The 21686-nt window shown below is 38.1% G+C and overlaps 3 protein-coding genes across 3 annotated transcripts; 2 read left to right on the forward strand and 1 right to left on the reverse strand.

Annotated features, from left to right (window-relative positions):
* Positions 1-1318: 1318 nt before the first annotated feature.
* Positions 1319-7908, forward strand: LOC107595378 (uncharacterized). Its single transcript, XM_016285765.1, has 2 exons — positions 1319-1457; positions 3709-7908. Exon 2 carries the CDS (start codon positions 3789-3791, stop codon positions 7473-7475), a length of 3687 nt encoding a protein of 1228 aa, XP_016141251.1. The 5' UTR covers positions 1319-1457; positions 3709-3788; the 3' UTR covers positions 7476-7908.
* A 2847-nt stretch (positions 7909-10755) lies between these two features.
* Positions 10756-14027, forward strand: LOC107595389 (zinc finger protein 234-like). The gene has a single exon (XM_016285775.1). It carries the CDS (start codon positions 10794-10796, stop codon positions 13683-13685), a length of 2892 nt encoding a protein of 963 aa, XP_016141261.1. The 5' UTR covers positions 10756-10793; the 3' UTR covers positions 13686-14027.
* Positions 14028-14756: 729 nt separating this feature from the next.
* On the reverse strand, positions 14757-17639 carry LOC107595397 (trypsin-3-like). Its single transcript, XM_016285788.1, has 5 exons — positions 17573-17639; positions 17274-17433; positions 16102-16355; positions 15860-15996; positions 14757-14997 (listed from the first exon to the last, which is right to left on the reverse strand). The coding sequence occupies exons 1-5, from the start codon at positions 17610-17612 to the stop codon at positions 14848-14850; spliced, it is 741 nt and encodes a 246-aa protein (XP_016141274.1). The 5' UTR covers positions 17613-17639; the 3' UTR covers positions 14757-14847.
* Positions 17640-21686: the final 4047 nt, after the last annotated feature.

Genomic DNA, 21686 nt, shown 5'->3' on the forward strand with positions numbered 1-21686 from the left:
TGGTTGCCGCCACACACACTTGACACCATCTGAACCAAATATGTTTATCTTGGTCTCATCAGACCACAGGACATGGTTTCAGTAATCCATGTCCTTAGTCTGCTTGTCTTCAGCCAACTGTTTGCAGGCTTTCTTGTGCATCATCTTTAGAAGAGGCTTCCTTCTGGGCAGACAGCCATGCCACCAATTTGATGCAGGGTGTGGCGTATGGTCTGAGCACTGACAGGGTGTCCTGTCAGTTTTAACCTGTCCTGTTAAACCACTGTATGGTCTTGGCCACCGTGTAGCTGCAGCTCAGTTTCAGGGTCTTGGCAATCTTCTTATAGCTTAAGCCATCTTTATGTAGAGCAACAATTATTTTTTTCAGATCCTCAGAGAGTTCTTTGCCATGAGGTGCCATGTTGAACTTTCAGTGACCAGTATGAGAGAGTGAGAGCGATAACACCAAATTTAACACACCTGCTCCCCATTCACACCTGAGACCTTGTAACACTAATGAGTCACATGACACCGGGGAAAGAAAATGGCTAATTGGGCCCAATTTGGACATTTTGACTTAGGGGTGTAGTGTACACACTTTTGTGGCCAGCGGTTTAGACATTAATGGCTGTGTGTTGAGTTATTTTGAGGGGACAGCAAATTTACACTGTTATACAAGCTGTACACTCACTACTTTACATTGTAGCAAAGTGTCATTTCTTCAGTGTTGTCACATGAAAATGTGAGGGGTGTACTCACTTCTGTGAGATACTGTGTATATATATATATATATATCATTTTTGATTATTTTATTTTTTTACAGATCATGCTGCTTTTTGGAACTTTAATATTACCAATTATGATTATGGAAACATTGTATTAGGAATTTCAGCATCTCTCGGTTAATTACAGCCACTAATGAGGTTTTTGATTTATCTTGTAATTGTGATTCTATAGCAGCTATATCTACAGGTCAAGAGAGCTGTCAGTATATGCCTCTTAAAGGAGTAGTTCATCCCTGCTGAACAGCAGCAACATCTTCAATGTTTTTATTAAAATATCACTCAAATATATGGAACAGTATAAATTGAATCAGAAATGTGTCCAAACACTAACTATAATTGCAGACATTTAATGAAGGGCCTACCATCCTTATTTTCTAGACCTATAGCGATTCAGTATGTTTGGTGTTTCTCAAGTAATCCGAGATGGATTAAACCTACCTATTAGTAATATTTGTATTTAATGAGAAAAGTGTAGTGTAGACCGGTCCCTCACACCAGTTGATGGCGGTATATTTAAGCTTTACATGTGGGGAATGGGAGTGAGCGCTCAGAGATACTGCCCTCTATTAGTGAACGGCGGGAATTACACGTCTCTACAGAAACTGGGTGCAAAATACATACCGCCTTTCGGATTGAAAATAAATAACTTCTTTCATTAAAATCATGCAAGATTGCAAATCGTACTTTCCCAAGGTGAGTGCAAGCTAGCAACTGTTTGAGGTACTTGTTATGGTTCGTTTTTATTTCGTGCATACAGCCCTTTAGCTGCTGTTTTTGTCATTCAATTCCCTTGTGCAGCACGCGAATGACATGTTCCTCATGCACTGTATCGCCCAAGATGTAGCTACAAAGCGCGTTTGATTTTGTAAAGAGGTGTAATTCAACGTTGAGATGTTGCAGACTAATTGTATAGTTATATCTGTTTATGTCTGAAGAGCGTACTAAATCTGCAGCATCCATTGCAATGCTTGTTATTAGCATGTGTTATATTCACGCTCATTTTATAATTTCGACTAAAACTAAATCGACGAGTAGTCTGCAGATTATCCTTATGTTGGGTTTAATTGTTGTGATACAGCGTTTATTAAACATTTGAGTGAAGTGCCACGGTAAGTGGCCAGGCCTATCAAAATCTAAGCATGAGCAGGCTGGCCAATTTTCTGCCTCTATTGTTGCTACATTTGGAACCTAGGTTGTGTATAACGAATAACTAACTTTAACACTTTACTTCAAAACGAAAGCGGTGTAGCAATTTTGCAATTTTATAGCTGAGAGAAATGAGTTTTCTCATTTAAATATGCATGAACTCACCGACGGTTGTATGTGAGATTTTGCATGCGATACGTGATTTTTCCGCTTTTTCCAGAGTTTCCCGCTTTTTTTAATTTTATTTTACCAAGTATATAGTTATAATCACAGGTGCCACGTTTTTAGTAATGTTATCTTTGTATTCATGATAGTTTTGCACAAAGTAAAAAGCACTAAAAAATTACATATTAGGTTCCCCTAATGTCATGGAAATCAAGAAATGTTCAGTATTTAAACAACAACATAGTTTAAATAATATGGTAATTATTATAATAATGTAAAACAACTCATATTGTTATTATATTGAATATTGTGTTTTACTGTATACATTATATTTCAGTTTCATGCATCCTAGAAAACAAGAGTGAAGAGTTTGTGTTTTTGATGCTAGTTTAATTTAATTTCATCCAAAATGTGCCCAAAAATAAAATGACACTGTACAAAGGTAATTACATTTTTAGGACTGCATTACAGAATTGTCTTTTATATCGAAACATTGCTGAACTCATAGGCAATGTTAATTAATTACTGTAATTTAATTACTTTACACTTGAAAAAGTAATGGATTACTCTTAATTTTTCTGTAATTTAATTACAATTATTTGACGTAATTGCATTAAATACTGTATACATTATTGAACAATTCTACATAAAATAATAATAGATTGATCATCAAAATTTTTAATGTTAAAATGTATGTTTTAACGTAACTTTCTGCTATTAAATACTTTGGTTAGTTCATGAATAAGTAATCCGAGCAGCTGAGTCCTTAGCCATCTTCAAGAATCGGCTAAAAACACATCTCTACCATCTTTATTTGACCTTCTAACTCTAGCAAAAAAAAAAAACCTTGTCCCTTTTAGAGTTGCACTCTATTCATTTACTAACTGCTTGTTTTCTTTAAAATTAAAATAAAAACTAACACTAGCTTTTCTAATCTTTTTGTATTATATCTATTTGTTTTCTTTTTATTTATTATACCATTTATTTTTCTAAGTTGTATTCCTTATAGTGGAAGTTCATTCTTACGTGTACTGCGTTAAAGGGATAGTTCACCCCAAAATGAAAATTCTGTCATTAATTACTCACCCTCATGTTGTTCCAAACCCGTAAGACCTTCGTTCATCTTCGGAACACGAATTAAGATGATTTTTTATGAGTAAGACCTTCGTTCATCTTCGGAACACGAATTAAGATGATTTTTGATGAAATCCCTGCATAGACAGCAACGCAACTGAAATGTTCCCAGGTCAAGAAACGTAGTAAGGACATCGGTAAAACAGTCCATGTGACATCAGTGGCTCAACTTCAATATAATGTAATGTAATAAAATGTTATATTATTTATTTGATAGAATTAAAAGAGCAGTTTTTATGCCTGTCCTTCTATTGTACTGGTCGAGGCTGATATGGGATTTAAAACGTAATGAGTAATGCAATACTTTTTAAAGAAAGTAATTAGTACAGAAATCAAATTACACTGTTAATTACTTTTTTATTGTAACTTACCTGAGAGTGCTCATAGGGCCCTAAACACGACAGCATATGTAAATATAACATTTCATTATTTATTTCTAAATTTAAAACATTTTAACTCATGCTATGCCACTAATGTTGTTTGTCTGCTTTCTTTTTAGGATATACTAAACAATAACAAAAACGTGGGTAGCACTTCTTAACTTTAACATTGGCAGAGGAATCATCTGGCACCTACAAAATGCTTGGACTTCAAGAAACAAGGTCTACTGGAAGTCCTAAAACATACAGCTGTGTGGCATGCTCAGCTACTTTTCATAATTTGGCATCACTCCTGGTGCACCAAGCGTCTCATGCTAGTGATAACTCTCAACAGCCAGAATCAGCACTACCTACTTGTGTCAGCTGTGGAAGCTTATTTGCGAGCAAAGATCTCCTTGAAAAACACCACTGTGTAATGTTGCCCACTCCAGCATCTCCAGTCCACACCTACATATGTGACTGTGGCGAGGAGTTTAGTGGACTTACAGCTCTTGAAGACCACAAAAAACAACATGGGTCAGAATACAAGGTCAAATCAGATTTGGAGAGTATTCCAGTTGTGCCAGATAGCAAAACAGACTCTAGCCGTCCTGTCTCAGACCAAGTTTTTCACAGTCTTTCACCATCCCATTCCAATGAAAAACCCCTTGCACAAAGCCCACCTCCTACTTCAAACAATGACATCAAGAAGAACGAATCCAATGAATCTGCAGACATGGACGGCAACGAATCTGCAGACATGGACGGCAACGAATCTGCAGACATGGACGGCAACGAATCTGCAGACATGGACAGCAACGTCTTGAAGCCATCTGAATCCCACCCTGTGACCGAAGAGGAAGTACAGTTACCTGAGCAAAACCATGATGCTTTAACAACCTCCAATGTGGTAAACCATTCTGTGCAAGACAATGAGAAATCACCAGAATCTGGTGAAGATTCAGCTGCATTTAATAAGAAATCAATCCTGAAGATGCTAGCATCTGCTTACATGAGTCATAAACAACCCGTCCAAATGAAACAGAGGAACTTGCCCCCCAGAAAAGCTTCACCGAGAGCACCAATGCAACCTGCGATCACCATGACAATACCAAAACCCAAGCCACTGGAGACTCAATCAAAGATAAAAAAAGACAACACAGTGGTCGGTGTGAAAACTGCAAAGATGTTGCCTAAGAAGAGCAAGATTATATCTGTGACACAAACTCTCTGTCCTGTGGTGGTTCTTGAGACTCGTCAAAAACTTTTTGGCCGGGACAATGTGGAAGGTAGACATCAGTGCAGACTCTGCCGTAGGGTTTTCCAAGATGTAGACACCTTGATAATGCATCATGCCCTGCATAAAAAAGAAAGAGTTAAATTTTGTCTTTGTTGTCAACAATTTGTGATAACGGTAATCTCCATCCCAGAAAGCCATATCTGCTATGATGGATTTTCTAGAAACCATCAACCTTTGATGGGGAAAATGTCTCTGAAACCAATCAGCCCTACAGCTCAACAGACAGAAAAAATTTTCCACTGTTCTTTATGCAAGCGTGGCTACACACGCATGCGCAGCCTCAAAAAGCACAACTGTCCGTGTAAAGCTTCTCTGAAATCCCCGACCACTGTAGGCACCAGCGGTAATGTCAGACTTCAAAACTTGGAGGAGTGCAATACAGCTGTCCTAAACTCGAAAACAAATCAAATGTCAACACAGCATATAAATATTGGCGTAGGCACAGAGCCGATAAAGATTGAGGAACAGAACACAGAACTTCCTATCGGCAAGAAAGATCAGACTGGGCTGAAGATGCAGCTGAAGGACCAGTTAAATCCCCCAAAAAACCTTGAGTCCGTCTTTGCAAGCGTTTCTAACTCCAAGCCAACTGAATTAACTAAAAACTCTGTTGAATTACCAGCCAACACTGTTGACGTAAAACAAGAGGAAAGAGATCAGTTGGTTGAAAAGCAGTGGACCATGCCTTTGGATGATGCTGAAATTGATGTACTAATAGATGTGGATCAAAAGGACTCGGATGAGGATGATTTGACAGATGAAGTTAGAGACGACTGTGATGAAGCTGAGGATGTTGTCATTGTGGAGTCTCATGAGGACAAGGAAATGAAGTCAGCAGTACCTAGTAATGGCTTTCAGGTGCATGTGACTAACAAAGGCTTGAAGAGGTTTGTTTGCAACGGGTGCCAGAGAAGCTATTCCCGCCTGTTTACTCTAAAGGAGCACTTGAGTATTTGTGAGGCAAGAAAGTTGAAGCAGCAAAATGTTACATCATCTAATATGGCTGGGCCGATTAAAAGGTTTCCATGTCCTCAGTGTGGTAAGTTCTTTAGTCGCAAAGACAATATGAATATGCATCAAAAGAAGTGCCATCCTGCAACAAACACTGATTTAGTAGTAAGTAACAGAACCGTGGAGCCTAAAACACCTGTGGCTCAGGAAAACTTATTCGTCCTGTCACCATCTACAGAAAACCAAGCAGTCCGACAAGAAAGCACTCAGAATACTAGCAGTAACAGAAACTGGGGGATCATGTCACTTCCATCTGTGCTCCCAAGAAGAGTGACGTGCGAATGCGGAGCCTCGTTCACTTGTCCTCGACTTCTCTTCGAACACCTGCAACAGCATGCGCAGGAGTCCTACATTTGTCCACACTGTGGTGAGAACCTGCAGTCGTGGATGGATTTTGAGGCACATCAGCAGTTGCACCAATCTCAAAGCTCTGCAAGTGAGCAAAGAGCTGCCCAGCAACAACCTCATTCGTTTTCCCAAGCGCTACCATCACGCGCTCCGACTCGGCCCCAACAGTCTCCAGGTTTTTCTGAGCATAACATAAAAGCCCAACCGCCTGGACTCTTAGCACCTCAACATTTGAACAACAGGCCATTTCCTGAGGCACTGACTTGCCATAAATGCAAAAAGAACTTCAGTCTCCGTAGTTCCTTGTTAAGACACTTACGATTGCGTTGTACTGGCGATACTGTAGGTCAGAAGAAAAACACCTGCTCTCGTTGTGGTACAACATTCCAAAGCCCATTGATGCTTAAAGTTCACATTCAAAGCAATACCTGTAAACCCGCATTTAAACCGATTCGGTGCCCGGTGTGTGTGCGTTGGTTCAGTTGTCTAGATGGGCTCAAGAGACACCTGGTCTCACACAGCAGGCAGTCTGTCTTAACATGTCAGATTTGTGACCATAACTGTCCAACCCCTCAGGCACTCGAGGAGCATAAAAGAAACGTTCATCGACTCAACAGCGGAATGAGGCCAGCGGAGGATGCACAAGAACAGTTGCATCAAGCAGGTGCACAAACCAGTCCATCTACTCCTTTTCAATGTCACATTTGTCTTCGCTACTATCCAAAGCTTCAGTCCCTGAAGGATCACTTGAGGAAAGTTCATCGGCCTAAACAGCCGAAACAAACTAATCGGAGTACCGTAGAACCGGTCCGTTCTGGACCATTTCAATGTCAGATATGTGACCGCTCCTATCCTAACATAAAATCTTTGAAAAACCACCGAAGAAGAGTGCATCATATTGTGGGTGGTGTGTTTCTGCCATCAAAGGGAACTGAGCAAAATATCACTCCCAATCAGTTTCAGTGTCACATTTGCCCATGCAGCTATCCAGATGAACAGTCCCTCCGAAACCACAGAAGGAGGGTCCATCATATAGTGGAAGGTCATGAGCTGTCGAGGGGAGTCACTCAACACCATCTATATAAGTGTCAGATTTGCCAGCGCAGCTATCCTGACGCAGTGTCCCTTAGAAATCATAGGAGGAGAGTTCATCGCCTATTAGGGCCAGTGCCTGAAACACCACCACCAACAACAACGAATAATGACACAGAAGATGCTCTAGAGCAGAAACCGATACCTTTCCTGTGAACGGTGTTCATGCATTCATAAAAGGTGGATCTGCTGCTTGCCTTTATTGCTGTATATGCAATCAAAATGTTGAAAAAGAGGTCATAAGGCAGCACCTGTTGAGTACATTATACCATTTAGTAGTAAGAAATAATTTAGAATAGTTGAAGTTTCATATCTGATCAGTAGTGTAACAGGTTTTTTTGTCTTGTTAATACATTGTTCAGCTTCCTCTGTATTTCATTGATGTTGCCTTAATTTAATTCATCTATTAAATACAGATTATTTGTCCCCCAATACAAACAGAAAGATTTTTGGCGAATGCACTGTATAAATGTCAAATAGAACAGTTAAGTGCTGTTTTTAAGGTAGCTGATGTGTATTAGTGCACTGTAAATACATTTTGATGTAAACATGTCCTACGTTGCATCAATAAACACAATAGTGACATCTTTCTAAGTCTCCAATAAACCAACAACAGGTGTGGTCATGCACACATGTTCATTTAAGATTAAACTCCTGAGGGTTTTATACTGTGCTAAATGTTGCTAGTAATAGTAAAACTTGCTGGACTTGCTCTAAATGATGAAGATTGATTTGGTGAGCTGATTAAGTAGTAAATCTGATGGAGGACTGAACAAATAAATACAGGAGCTGCTTTAAGTGCTCAGTCAACAATGGTAAATTTGCATCTGATACAAAGCCTCAGGAGGGACAAAAATGTCAGAATTGTCTTTTAATTGTCATGTGGTAGGAGTTCTTTAGTGCTTGTGTAAGTTTCTGTATGTTGAATTTATTTTACACAATAGCAAACATGAAAAACATGGGTTTACATTTTGCAAGGATAAAATTAATTCTATACTAGTACATTTTTACCATACAAATAAGTAAATTAATATAAGTTCGTAATCTGCATTAGGAACAATTAATAATGATCAGTAGTAGGCTATATTTATAATTTTACATTAACTTTGATTAATACATTATGTAAATATTGCTAATTGTTAGTTTGTGATGCCTGTTAATGAGTCAATATGATACTCATTTCTGTGTAAATGAAATGCAGCATCAGATCAGCCCTTTGTCACGACATGTACAGTAAGTTTAATTGCCTTTTATGATTTCATGTTTTATTTAGAAATTCATATTATCATGTATAATTTCATATTTAATTTTAAACCATTTCTGCAGGTGTAATTCGTTTACCATGCGTGTCAAAACACTTTGTTTTATGAAACATTTTAATGTGTTTTTTTTTTTTTACTGTTAATAAAAACGAATAAAATTCATACTGATACCCATCCTTTATATGCAATTAATGGTATGACATCATATGTTGCGCGTTAAATGCAGTCAAACTAAAATGATTTAACATTTATTTGTTGCATACTCGGTGATTGTCTTTATTCAGCCACACGTCCAGAATGAGATGTCTAGAGGCTTTTATCGGAAACGGAAAAGGAAACTCCCATTTGTTAGGTATATGCGTCCTGAACAATGTTGCCAAGTCCGCGGGTTTCCCGCGGAATTGGGCTACTTTAACACTTGACGCGGTTTGAAGCGACTAATAACATGATATTTATCCCATGGAATGCGAATTTTAGCAGGAGAACGCCGCCAAAAAATGTGAATTTTACCCTCAGGAATGCGATTTTTAACGGGACCCCTTCGAAACGCGATTGTGCTAGTTTTGAGTAGCGATTGGGTGGGTTTTCTTGTGAAAACCTGGCAACCCTGCTGAAGCGTAGTTCATTGGTGCTGAAAGGAAAGAGCATGAAAGGTTGGTGCAAACTGCCTTGCTTTGTTTTGCTTTTTCTCAAGTGCTTTTTACAAGATAAAGGCAGAATCTAATTTTGAGCAGTCGAGCAAACAATGGGCATTTTTGCATAAGTGGTGCTCTTAAAAAATAAGTTTTGAGGATTTGAAATGATTCGATAGGTCCAGCGTCAGGTAACGTTAACGGTGAATTAACACAGACACATTCCTGTCATGTTTAAATACGCTCCTTTCGCTTTACAGAATAAACCCATTCTTAAAGGACAGGTTGTGCTGTGTTGGTAGATGCAGGGCTGACTGTAACAGAGCATGCATGAAGCATCACAGAATCGTGCATTGTTAACGGCAGGAATGGCCTATGACTGCAAACGCCTGCAGAGCGCCATCACGCCGCTATCTACTGCGGCACTGGAAAAAATGTTTTACCCGAGTTGTGCGTTTGCAGTCTGAATTGAACATCACAAAATAAAACGATTAGAAAATAACAAAATACTAAGACAACGAATAGTGCACACGTCTACATTTTGTTTTCTTTGCTGTAGTTCTATTAACTAACGAATGACTCTTATGAGCCGCTTAAATAAAAGCACGAATCATTGGCAGAAGGCCAGTCAAAGAAACATGTGAAACATAAACGCATTAATAGTAATAATTATTATTATAATGCAGTATTCACCGAAGCATCACAGAATCGTGCATTGTTAACGGCAGGAATGGCCTATGACTGCAAACGCCTGCAGAGCGCCATCACGCCGCTATCTACTGCGGCACTGGAAAAAATGTTTTACCCGAGTTGTGCGTTTGCAGTCTGAATTGAACATCACAAAATAAAACGATTAGAAAATAACTAACAAAATACAAAGACAACGAATAGTGCACACGTCTACATTTTGTTTTCTTTGCTGTAGTTCTATTAACTAACGAATGACTCTTATGAGCCGCTTAAATAAAAGCACGAATCATTGGCAGAAGGCCAGTCAAAGAAACATGTGAAACATAAACGCATTAATAGTAATAATTATTATTATAATGCAGTATTCACCTACTCATTAAATGTGTTTTTTTTTATATACGTTTTATATTGCGCCCTAGTAAATGTTTTGGAAGTCAGAATATTGAGCCAATATCCTGAATGAAATTTTTACATTTGAGTAGCCTATTACTGACAATATGGAAATCATATTTTATACTGCTTTTATGAAAATAATAATTTGCTATCAAAATCAAAAACCATAATACAACTCTGTTAATAAATTGATATGTCCACCTGTTATATGGATAGCAAGTGAAGCAGCTGCTAAAGTTCTAATGCTACTTAGTATTAGATGCAATACATCTTATAATAGGTTGTCTTATCTTCGATTCTTTTTCCTTCTGTTTAGTTTCAGCTTGACCTCTCTCCCCTCTCTCGTATCTGTCTCTCCTCATCCTTCCGTCTCCTTTTCTCTCGCCTCGTCTGTCTGTCCTTACCCCCAGGTACTCCGCGGCCGCCGTGATCGCTCCCCCGGGGGGGGGGGGGGGGGGGGGGGGGGGACTCGGGCACCGGCAGACGATTCGCACATCATGCTTGAAGGAGAGGCCAAGAAGAATGAAACCAACTCTGATGTGGCTGACACCCAGGAACAATCAATGAAGAGAGGAATGGGGGAATTAATTTCGAAAGGTCTGGCATTAAACTCCCAAAACAGAAGTGTGGCAGAACCATCACCTGTAGCCACTAATGTCCTACCTGACTCCTTGCCCTCCAATGCTGAGGAAAAAGAGAGAGAAAAAGGCTTCTGTGAAGTAAATGTAGATACATTTCCACAGCAATTAAACTCTGATTTTACCCCTGTCAACGAGGCTGGTATGGATACACAGAAATATTCGGAAGACCGTGAGACAAATTCTGATTGTCTTTCCAGCACCACAGATAATGAACCAAAATCACTGCTGCTTAATGAAGAATTAAATGAACCACAAACTGACACTCAAAGGTCTGTTACAACAAATGAAATCTCAAGTAGTCAGTCCGAAAGGAATGAAGCCCATTGTTCGACTGTCCAAACATCTGAGGACGCTGTCTGTGAGATGTCCTGCTCTAATAAAAGTGATAACCAATGCAAAGAATATTCTGACAAAAAAATCCACAAGGACACTGCAGATGTGAATGTTTCGGACACTGAAAATCAAGGAGCCTCGCCTTCTGACTCATTAAACGAAAAAGATGTAACATTGGACGATGCCTTTGAAGAGGCAGATTCAGAGCACAATAACCAGATACTTTCAACCGAAGCCAATGCTGAGGCAAGCAGTGTGGAGAACACAGAAAGTAAACATGGATATCCTTCCTTTTCCCGTGGAAGGCCACGCAAAGAAAAAAGGGTTATCAAATGTGAATATTGCGGGCGAACTTTCAATCATGCCTCAGCGTATATTATTCATCTGCGTGTTCACACAGGTGAGAAGCCCTTCACCTGCCAGGATTGTGGCAAAGCCTTCGCTCAACTCTCCAACCTTCGATCCCACAGCAAAGTCCATAAATCCAAAAGTAGGAATAGGAAACATGCACACAGATTCCAAGATAGAGCCACGCCTGAGAAAATTGTGGATGAGAAAGAAGTAAGCATGACCGATAAACTGGAAAATGACTGCCATAGTAATCAAATCACCCCTAAAAGGAGAAGGCGAGGAAGAGGGAAAGGGAAAGGGAAACCCCAAACATGTCCAATCTGTGGCAAAGTCTTTTGCTACAAGTCTGTCCTCAAAATCCATCTTCGTATTCACAGTGGAGAAAAACCATACTCTTGTAAGGTATGCGGCAAATCATTTACTCAAGCGTGCACGGCACGTGTCCATGAGAGAGTGCATTGGTCTATTAGGCCTTACTTTTGTTCAAAATGTGGTAAGGGGTTTTCTCAGATCGGCCCATTAAAAGTACACACTTGTGAGGGTAAAAGTAACCCTCATGCTACCTTGAAAGATATGGAATTGGATGGTGTTATCAGCTTCAGGTGTCACCTTTGCAAAAGTTGCTTTGGCACCAGAGATGAGTATGAATTACATTTGCAAGGACACACTGATACCCAGCGTTACAGCTGTGACCGCTGCAAGCAGACGTTTAGTCTTATTTCAGAGCTACATACGCACAACAAGCATTGCGTTTCCATCCGGCTCGCAAAAACAAAGTCTTCTTACAGTTCACCTCACAGATTACAACGCAAAAACTCCTTGAAGAGAAGAACTCCTCAAAAAATGCGGAGTGCAACTCCAGTTAAATCTCCTCCAAAAGATTTTTCCTTCCAGAGGAAGCTCAAAAAATGCTCGTCTTTACTTGCTTGCCCTCTTCAGGTCATGGCCACCACTGTTTATGACTCTCAGAATAACCTCTATTCAGTCAGTCAGCCCATCAAATCCAGCTATTTTGTATCTCAACTGAACAGTACGCGCCACAAAGCAGATCCAAGAAAGTACTTCTGCCCACAATGTGGACGAATATTCCAGCATGTAGGAAGGCTGAGAGCCCATATGCTCACTCATTCACGAGGTCAAAGCTTCACGTGTATTGATTGCAACAGGATGTTTAAAAACTGGAACAAATTTTGGATTCATCAGCGGCTGCATAGACAGAAAAGAGGGCGCTTTTTTTGCCCCAAGTGTGGACAGGGGTTTCGATTTGTGGGACTGTACAATAAACATCTGCAGAAGCATCCAGAACTTAATGCTTACGCTTGTCCCTTCTGTCCTCACACATTCTCAAATGCGCAAAAGTTGAGGAACCACCAGCAAGAGTGGCACCGCTCAACAATGCCCTTTATTTGTGATATTTGCGGAAAAGGTTTCGCAAGCACTGTTATTCTTAAGCGACACGGAGTTGTTCACTGCACAAATGATCCGATGGAGACGCATTACACCATTGACCAGCAGTCCGCTGTGCATCCTTACGAATGCGGTACATGTAGTGCCAGTTTTGAGAACTTGGACTTGCTTTTTCACCATCAGCTTCGCCACAAGGCTGTAGATAAAGGATCAATAGCAATGAGAGGCCAGCTACTTAGGACAGAAGAACATCAATCTCACCATCTCCAGCATCAAAGCTATGATTACAGCCTTTGTGATAATCAGAGGCAAGAGAAGCTACTCTCATTCCCCCGTTCAAATGGAGGAGAAATGTCTCACCGGTTGTCACACTTTGGTCCCTCAACCTTACATCCATCACAAAAGCCAAAACCAAACACTGAAGCTCCATGCACCACCAAAACTAATTCTCAGACTAATGAGGGGCACATGGTTAAAAAACACACTAAGGCCAGTTTTTCAGCAATTGAAGAATTAAATGGTTCAAGCCAGTCACCGTCCATATTGAAGACCGAGGACACAACTGGTGACTTCATTTGTACTGAATGTAATGCTTGTTTTTCCAACCTTATAGAACTGCATGGACATTACTTGGAACATGCCAGAGGAGAAATATAAATATTCTGTAAACGTTTTCTTTTCTTTTTCTGTGAGTGTGTGATGAACATTTGCATGTGAATCACATACTTCTGAAACTTGTGAAAATGTTTGATGTATATTTGTTTTTCATGTGATATCAACATTACTGATGTGCTGATACCCAATTTAAAAAAAAAAATCTTCAAATATATGGACTAGAAATTCCCTGTAATGGACAGTATTGTTTTATTTAGCAATCCTATTGTTGAGTTAGATATATGTTAGTGTTGGTGCTGTAATTGAATTTTATCTGAAGAAGTTGCTGTTAACAGATTAAACATCTTGACAATGCTCAAAATCAAGTCTTCTGTGTTAAGAGAACCCCCCAAAAAAATCCCTATTTCATATAGCAAAGAGGCTTCATATTTCACCTCATACAACTTGTATAACGGTTTGGACTTTAAAACTAAATTAATAGTAAAACATATCTCATAAAACTTGTATCTACATTAAAAATTATAAATAATACAATCAAACATTTTTAAAGTTTGTTTTTCCAACCTTATAGAACTGCATGGACATTACTTGGAACATGCCAGAGGAGAAATATAAATATTCTGTAAACGTTTTCTTTTCTTTTTCTGTGAGTGTGTGATGAACATTTGCATGTGAATCACATACTTCTGAAACTTGTGAAAATGTTTGATGTATATTTGTTTTTCATGTGATATCAACATTACTGATGTGCTGATACCCAATTTTAAAAAAAAATCTTCAAATATATGGACTAGAAATTCCCTGTAATGGACAGTATTGTTTTATTTAGCAATCCTATTGTTGAGTTAGATATATGTTAGTGTTGGTGCTGTAATTGAATTTTATCTGAAGAAGTTGCTGTTAACAGATTAAACATCTTGACAATGCTCAAAATCAAGTCTTCTGTGTTAAGAGAACCCCCCCAAAAAATCCCTATTTCATATAGCAAAGAGGCTTCATATTTCACCTCATACAACTTGTATAACGGTTTGGACTTTAAAACTAAATTAATAGTAAAACATATCTCATAAAACTTGTATCTACATTAAAAATGATAAATAATACAATCAAACATTTTTAAAGTTTGTTCTCAGATGTTTATTTTATGTTTGCCAAATGATATTGCAACATGCCATGATTATGGGTTCAAAAAATCTGTGGGAGCTTAGTTGGAGTTGATGGTGGTGTTGATCCAGGAGACGTAGTTGCAGACCTTGGTATAGACACCAGGTTGGTTCCTCTGGGCACAGCCGTAACCCCAGGACACAATACCCTGCAACCGGTTGCTGCACACCACTGGGCCACCAGAGTCACCCTGCAAGCCACAAGTGTTTCATAGAAGTCAAATTAAAATCTATTAGCACAGTGTTTCTCAACCCTGGTCCTGGGCGCCCCCCAACACTGCACATTTTGTGTGTCTCCCTAATCAAACACACATGATTCAGCTCATCCATAACTGTGTTCATCCATAACTGTCTGGTTTGGTTCAGCTACCAAATCAGACATCAATAGACTACAACGGACAGTCAGGACTGCTGAAAGGATTATTGGTGCCCCTCTGCCCAGCCTCCAAGATCTTTACATCTCCAGAGTGAGGAAAAGGGCTAAAAAAATCACCTTGGACCCCCCACAAGCTATATTCAGTCTGAACAATTAATCTTTCATAATTATACATAGTCCATCACAACTAACATAGTTATATTTATATTAAACTGCACACTTTGTAAATAACATATCTGCACACTAATAAACATATCTGTACATTTATCTAAACAATTAAATTTTTTCCTATACTTCTATTTCTGTATATAGTAGATTATTCAATTTTTCTTTTTTTTATTATTATATTAGTGTTATATTACATCCCTACTGTGTTATTCCTATGTATGTCTGCACTATCATGTATGTCTGCACTATGTTTGTACTTTCTTCTACACTGGAAGCTCCTGTCGTCAAGTCAAATTCCTTGTGTGTGTAAACATACTTGCTAATAAAGCTCTTCTGATTCTGATTCTGATTCTGATTCATGAGCTCATAAGAAGAAACTCCAGGACCTGAAATGGGTGTGTCAGATAAGGGAGACATACAAAATGTGCAGTGTTGGGGGGCACCCAGGACCAGGGTTGAGAAACACTGTATTAGCATGACATTACCGCTGTAACTAGCAGTGATCTTACCTGGCAGGAGTCCTTGCCTCCCTCCATGAAGCCAGCGCAGAACATGTTGGAGGAGATCTGACCAGGGTAGGCATTTCTGCAGGTAGTGTCACTCAGGATAGGAGCCCACAGGCACATCAGACGGCTGGGGTAGTTGCCTAAGGAAACATCAAGTACTCACTATAGGTGAGTTTGAAGTTGTTCACTGTGTTATTCTAAGATGACCTGATTTATGTACAAAGTGTTATGCATGAAGTACGCACTTCCAGTGGCGCTCATGTTTCCCCATCCAGAGATCAGGCATTCGCTACCAGCTGAAGCACAGCTTGAAGGCAGAGAGACGGTCTGAACGTAGCTGTTCAGACTGGCGGTGCTGGCCAGCTTGATCAGCATGATGTCATTGTCCAGAGTGTTGCTGTTGTAACTGGGGTGTCTGATGATCTTTTGGGAGCTGATGAACTGCTCAGTGCCCTCAGAGATGTCAATGTTGTGCTCACCCAGACGCACCTGGATAGAGCTGAGAACAGAGACGAGTAAGTGATTATTGGTTCATACAGAAAACAACAAACTTTAAACTCCTTAACAAATTTCTGGATTTTATTTGTATTGGACTTAAGAAAATGTGCACTTTGTTGGCTGAAATTGTGATTGCTAATGGTTGATAAGTTATGTGCCTCTTGTAGAATTTATTTTTGAAAGGTAATTTCTAGATAGATATAGTAGAATCATGACTACAGTAAAGCTACTGAAGATTTCTAACCCAATAGCCACACTACTGTTCAAACTTTTGCAGTCAGTAAGATGTTTTAATGTTTTTGATTTGCTAATGCTGAATTTTTAGCAGCGGTTACTGCAGTATTTAGTGTCACATTATTCTCAGAACTCATTTTAATATGCTGATTTGGTGCTCAAGAAACATTGTTATTATTACCAATTTTGAAAACAGTTGTGCTGCCTAATATTTTTGTGGAAACCTTTTTTTCCAGGATTATTTGATGAATAGTCAAAACAGAATAATCAGCGTCTTTACTGTCCTTTTTATAAATGTAAGGCATCTTTGTTAAATAAAAAGTATTAATTTATTTATAAAAAAATCTTACTGACCTCAAACTTTTAAACGTAGTGTAAACTTGCATTACATTTTTCTTTTTTAATTAATGGCTCTCAGAGAAATTTAAATGGTTAAAAAAGAAGCACACAACAATTTATAACACATAAAATGTTAAAAGTAACAGAAAATACTAATCTTCCTTCATTATATAGTAAAAATCATTAAACAAAAAATTATTCTTAATTCAACTCTAAAGAACTTTGTGCAACTCAATTCAAAACCATATAGCTACTGAGATCTAATGATTTTGAAAACTTCCCCATGTGACAACTAATTCCAGTCTCCCCAATACTATGCACATGCAAAAAAACACATTTCACTTACGACTTGTAACAGTGAGCAGCAGACACAACCCAGTTGTTGGTGATCAGAGAGCCACCGCAAAAGTGGTAACCACTGTTCAGGGAAACCTGGTATGGAACACCATTCTTAGTACACTCGAATCCGCCGACGATCTTGTCATCCTCCTCCAGAGGAGCAGCATCTGGGAAAATATATCGTTTTAGTGTCACATTTTTATTTTACAAAAAATAATTGAACAGAACACTTGGAATTATTTTATTTTTTTTACTTAAGAGATATGTATTAATAATTCTCTAAATCTCCCCTGCCCCATTACTTACAAGCCACAGCGAACAGAGCCAGAAGAATGAGAGCCTTCATGTTGAAGCTGCTGAGTAATGTGTTCTGAAGGTTTTAAGACCAGCTTTTTATACTCTGTCTACTCCACAGCTTAAGATAATTTTCAAGGGCATACATGCATTCATTATATAAGGAAGCAGTGTGTGACTCCAGCATGTGCTTTATCATAATATACAGATTCTCTTAGGATGTGATTGCAAATCATTTTATTCAAGAAACTATATTCACAAATCATTAATTAATGGATGTTTCTTATTATTTTTCTAAGATGTTCTTTGCAGCAATTCTTTTAAAAAGGGGATATTTTGGTTACATATCTGTCATGAGAAGTAAATATTGATATGTGCTCCTTAAAGAAAAATGTTTAGGTACTAAGGAGTTATAAACAAAAACAAATGTTTTAATGTTATTTATTTATTTATTTTTATCATGACAAGCTCTTGAATTTTGAAGATATGCCACTTAATTGTAATCAGATTTAAGTCTTGACTAATGTTGCGTATAGCCTATATTTGTGTTAAAATCGGTGCTTATGTTAAATTAGTTGTTATGAATGTTATGATAAAAAGTTAGTTAAATTAATTACATTGTATAATGTGATTGTCTGCACAGTCTGTGAAATTTCACTTTAAAGAGCTCTTTTATTATTTTTAAACAAAGTGATCAAATCCAGGAATTGGAAAATGAGCACATTAGGGATGACTGAGTGAGAAAACATATTGTATTTTGTATTTGTCAAAAATGCCAATTTATTTCAGACTGTAGAAACCATTTTAAGTTGTAACATTAGCCCAGTTCATTGAAAGTGGGCACTGATGAATAACTCTTTGTGACTGTATTATTTTCCATTAGTAAATAAGCTGTCAAATCTTGGCTGACGATAACCTTGTTTTCTGAAATGTTACAAAATTCTTACAAACCTGTGACTTTAAATAAACATGACATGGGAAAATATTCAACTGAATCAACATGTGGCAGCTAAACCATTCAAGGTGTCTCTGGAGACACTATCTTCTATTAAACAATTTAGAAATGTTTAATCAGACATTTCACACAGGCACAGTGAATAACACTGCTGCACAGTTGCGAGCAGCAGATTCTCCATTTGTACAGTCATGGCCAAAAGTTTTGGCAGTGACATAAGTTTTGTGTTTTGCAAAGTTTTCTGATCAGTATTTGTAGATTATTTTTCCATATGTTTCTATGGTATACTGAAAAACAATGATAAGCATATCATAAGTTGTAAAGGCTTTTATTGGCAAAAAAATATAATGAGTTAATATTTACAGTGTTGACCCTTGTTCTTCATAACCTCTGCAGTTCGCTCTGGCATGCTGGATATCAGCTTCTGGACCAAATCCTGACTGATGGCGATCCATTCTTGCCTTATTATTTCTCAGAGTTGATCACAATTTGTGAGCTTCTGCTTGTCCACTCGCCTTTCGAGGACTGACCACAGGTTCTCTATGGGATTGAGATCCGGGGAGTTGCCTGGACACGGATCCAAAATTTCAATGTAATGATCTTCGAGCCAGTTCTTTATCACTCTTGCTTTATGACATGGTGCTCCATCATGCTGGAAAATGCATGGATCATCACCAAACTGCTCATGGTTCATTGGAAGAAGTCGCTCTTGCAGGACGTTTTGACACCATTCTTTATTAATGGCAGTGTTTTTGGGCAGAATTATGAGAGCCCACTCCCTTGGTTGAAAAGCAACCCCACACATGGATGGTCTCAGAATGCTTCAATGTTGGCACAACACAGGACTCATGGTAGCGTTCACCTTTTCTTCACCAAACAATCGATTTTTCAGATGTCCCAAACAGTCGGAAGGGAGCTTCATCAGAAAAAAATAACTGCTCCAGTCTTCTGCTGTCCAATCCTTGTACTTCCTGCAGAATTTCATTCTGTTCTTGATGTTTTTCTTGGAGAGAACTGGCTTCTTTGCTGCCCTTCTTGACACCAGGCCGTTGTCCAAAAGTCTTGGCCTCACTGTGCGTGCAGATGCTCTCGCACCAACCTGCTGCCATTCCTGAGCAAGCTCTGCACTGCTGGAGACACGATTCTGTAGCTGACTCCTCAGGAGGAGACGGTCCTGAGATAAACATTCAGGCTATTGTTACAATTACAATCCGAATTACCTTTCACACATTTTCATAATTATATATGACTGTCCGTCCTCTTTATATTTCTATTAATTTACTTTTGAATATTCATGACATGTACATATATTTATGTAAATATTAATATCATATATCATTAATATCATAATGTAAATAGATTAATATCAATTGAAATAAATAAATGTACATTTATGTGTGATGTATATACATAAATTCAACATGGTTAAGGAAAGTGAAGTACCATGTACCTCTAGAATATCTACCACCTTGTGTTCTAGGACATACAGACTGGTAAGGACACTTTTATTAAGATATTGTTAATTATTTATACTAGGGATCGCATTATGTTAGAAAGACATGTCATTTTTAAAATTCATAATTTAAAAAATGATGTCCACCAAGTGAATAATGAAACATTTTACCTAAAAAGGAGGTGGACAGAAACAAAACTTTACAAAAAAGTTACTTGTGGTTGGCACCGTGTGGTGAAATCTGTGCGGTTTTTTGCTCCATTGGTAATTCCAAGAAATCACAAATAAATCATTAGCTCTTGTGGGAGCATACAGGTGGCAAACAAAGGCTATACAAGGATTTTAAAAAAAGCTGAATCTTTGTTTTTTTCTATGATAAATACTTTATTGTCTGCCTTTATTATCTTTGAGAAAAAATAATTCTAGATTTAGTTCCGCGTTATATACATCAGTATCACTTTGTTAAGGAAAACAGGCTAGTTGCCACATGCATCTGGACATTGTCACAAGGGATATATCTCAGTTTTGAATCAAAAGTCCAGTTGCATAAATAGGTATATAAGGGAGGATGATTTTAAGCAAAGGGATCCTTCACACTCCGATGTGAGCAATTAATAAAAGTAGTCCAAGCCATTGCATGTTTTTTGTTCAATAATGTGTTCTTGGAGCAGCTATATTATTTTAATCAAGTGCATCATATATTTGTCCTACTTTTTCTCATTTAGACAGCATAGACTGTTACTTTTATTTCCACTTATTATTTATTCTTATTACTACTACTTACTTTTATGCATTGACAATTGTGGAGAATAAATAGAAATAATCACATAAATGTGCAAGCACCAAATTCTCTAGAACAGTGGTTCACAACCCTGGTCCTAGAGGCACCCCAACACTGCACATTTTGTATGTATCCTTTCTCTGACACACCAGTTTCAGATCTTGGAGTCTCTACTTATGAGCTGATGACCTGAATCAGGTGTGTTTGATTAAGGAGACATGCAAAACGTGCAGTGTTGGGGTACCTCCAGGACCAGGGTTGTGAATCACTGCTCTAGAAGACGTATGTGGTAACATCTGGAATAGCTACTAAGCTAAATCTAGGTTAGCACAAAGCTGACTTTTTGTGGTAACATCTGGAATAGCTACTAAGCTAAATCTAGGTTAGCACAAAGCTGACTTTTTGTGGTAACATCTGGAATAGCTACTAAGCTAAATCTAGGTTAGCACCAAGCTGACTTTTTGTTTCACCTGCATTTAAAAACACAGTGTTTAATATAAAACTATTATTAAGTGTTTTATGTTTTGAAAAGTTAAGGCAAACTTGTAGGCTTAATGCATTTCACAGCACTTTTTGAATTGTACAGACCAACTCCTTTTATTTCGGTTTTTATTTGCAATTAATTACTTTATTTATTTATTTTTATTTTATTTTTTTGCAAGATGACAAAAGACCGACTTGTTTAAATATACTATCGTCGTTTAAATTGATAAAATATCACTTTCAGGGTTTCAGAAATAGACACACGGCAAATAGCTTTGTGTGATGTCATATTCCTGCGACGATTTGGATTCTGTGTACATTTAGGATTTTACGAGGTTAGCTTTGCATCTATGCACTTATATCATTTTAGTATTGTGTTTAAAACTTTCTATCCATTTATCACAGTACGACGGTGAGAGTGCGGATTATTCTTTCCAAAACTAGATCTTTCTCG

The sequence above is a fragment of the Sinocyclocheilus grahami genome, unplaced genomic scaffold (genome assembly GCF_001515645.1).
Source record: "Sinocyclocheilus grahami isolate Dianchi unplaced genomic scaffold, SAMN03320097.WGS_v1.1 scaffold11.1, whole genome shotgun sequence".
Classification (NCBI taxonomy): Eukaryota; Metazoa; Chordata; class Actinopteri; order Cypriniformes; family Cyprinidae; genus Sinocyclocheilus; species Sinocyclocheilus grahami.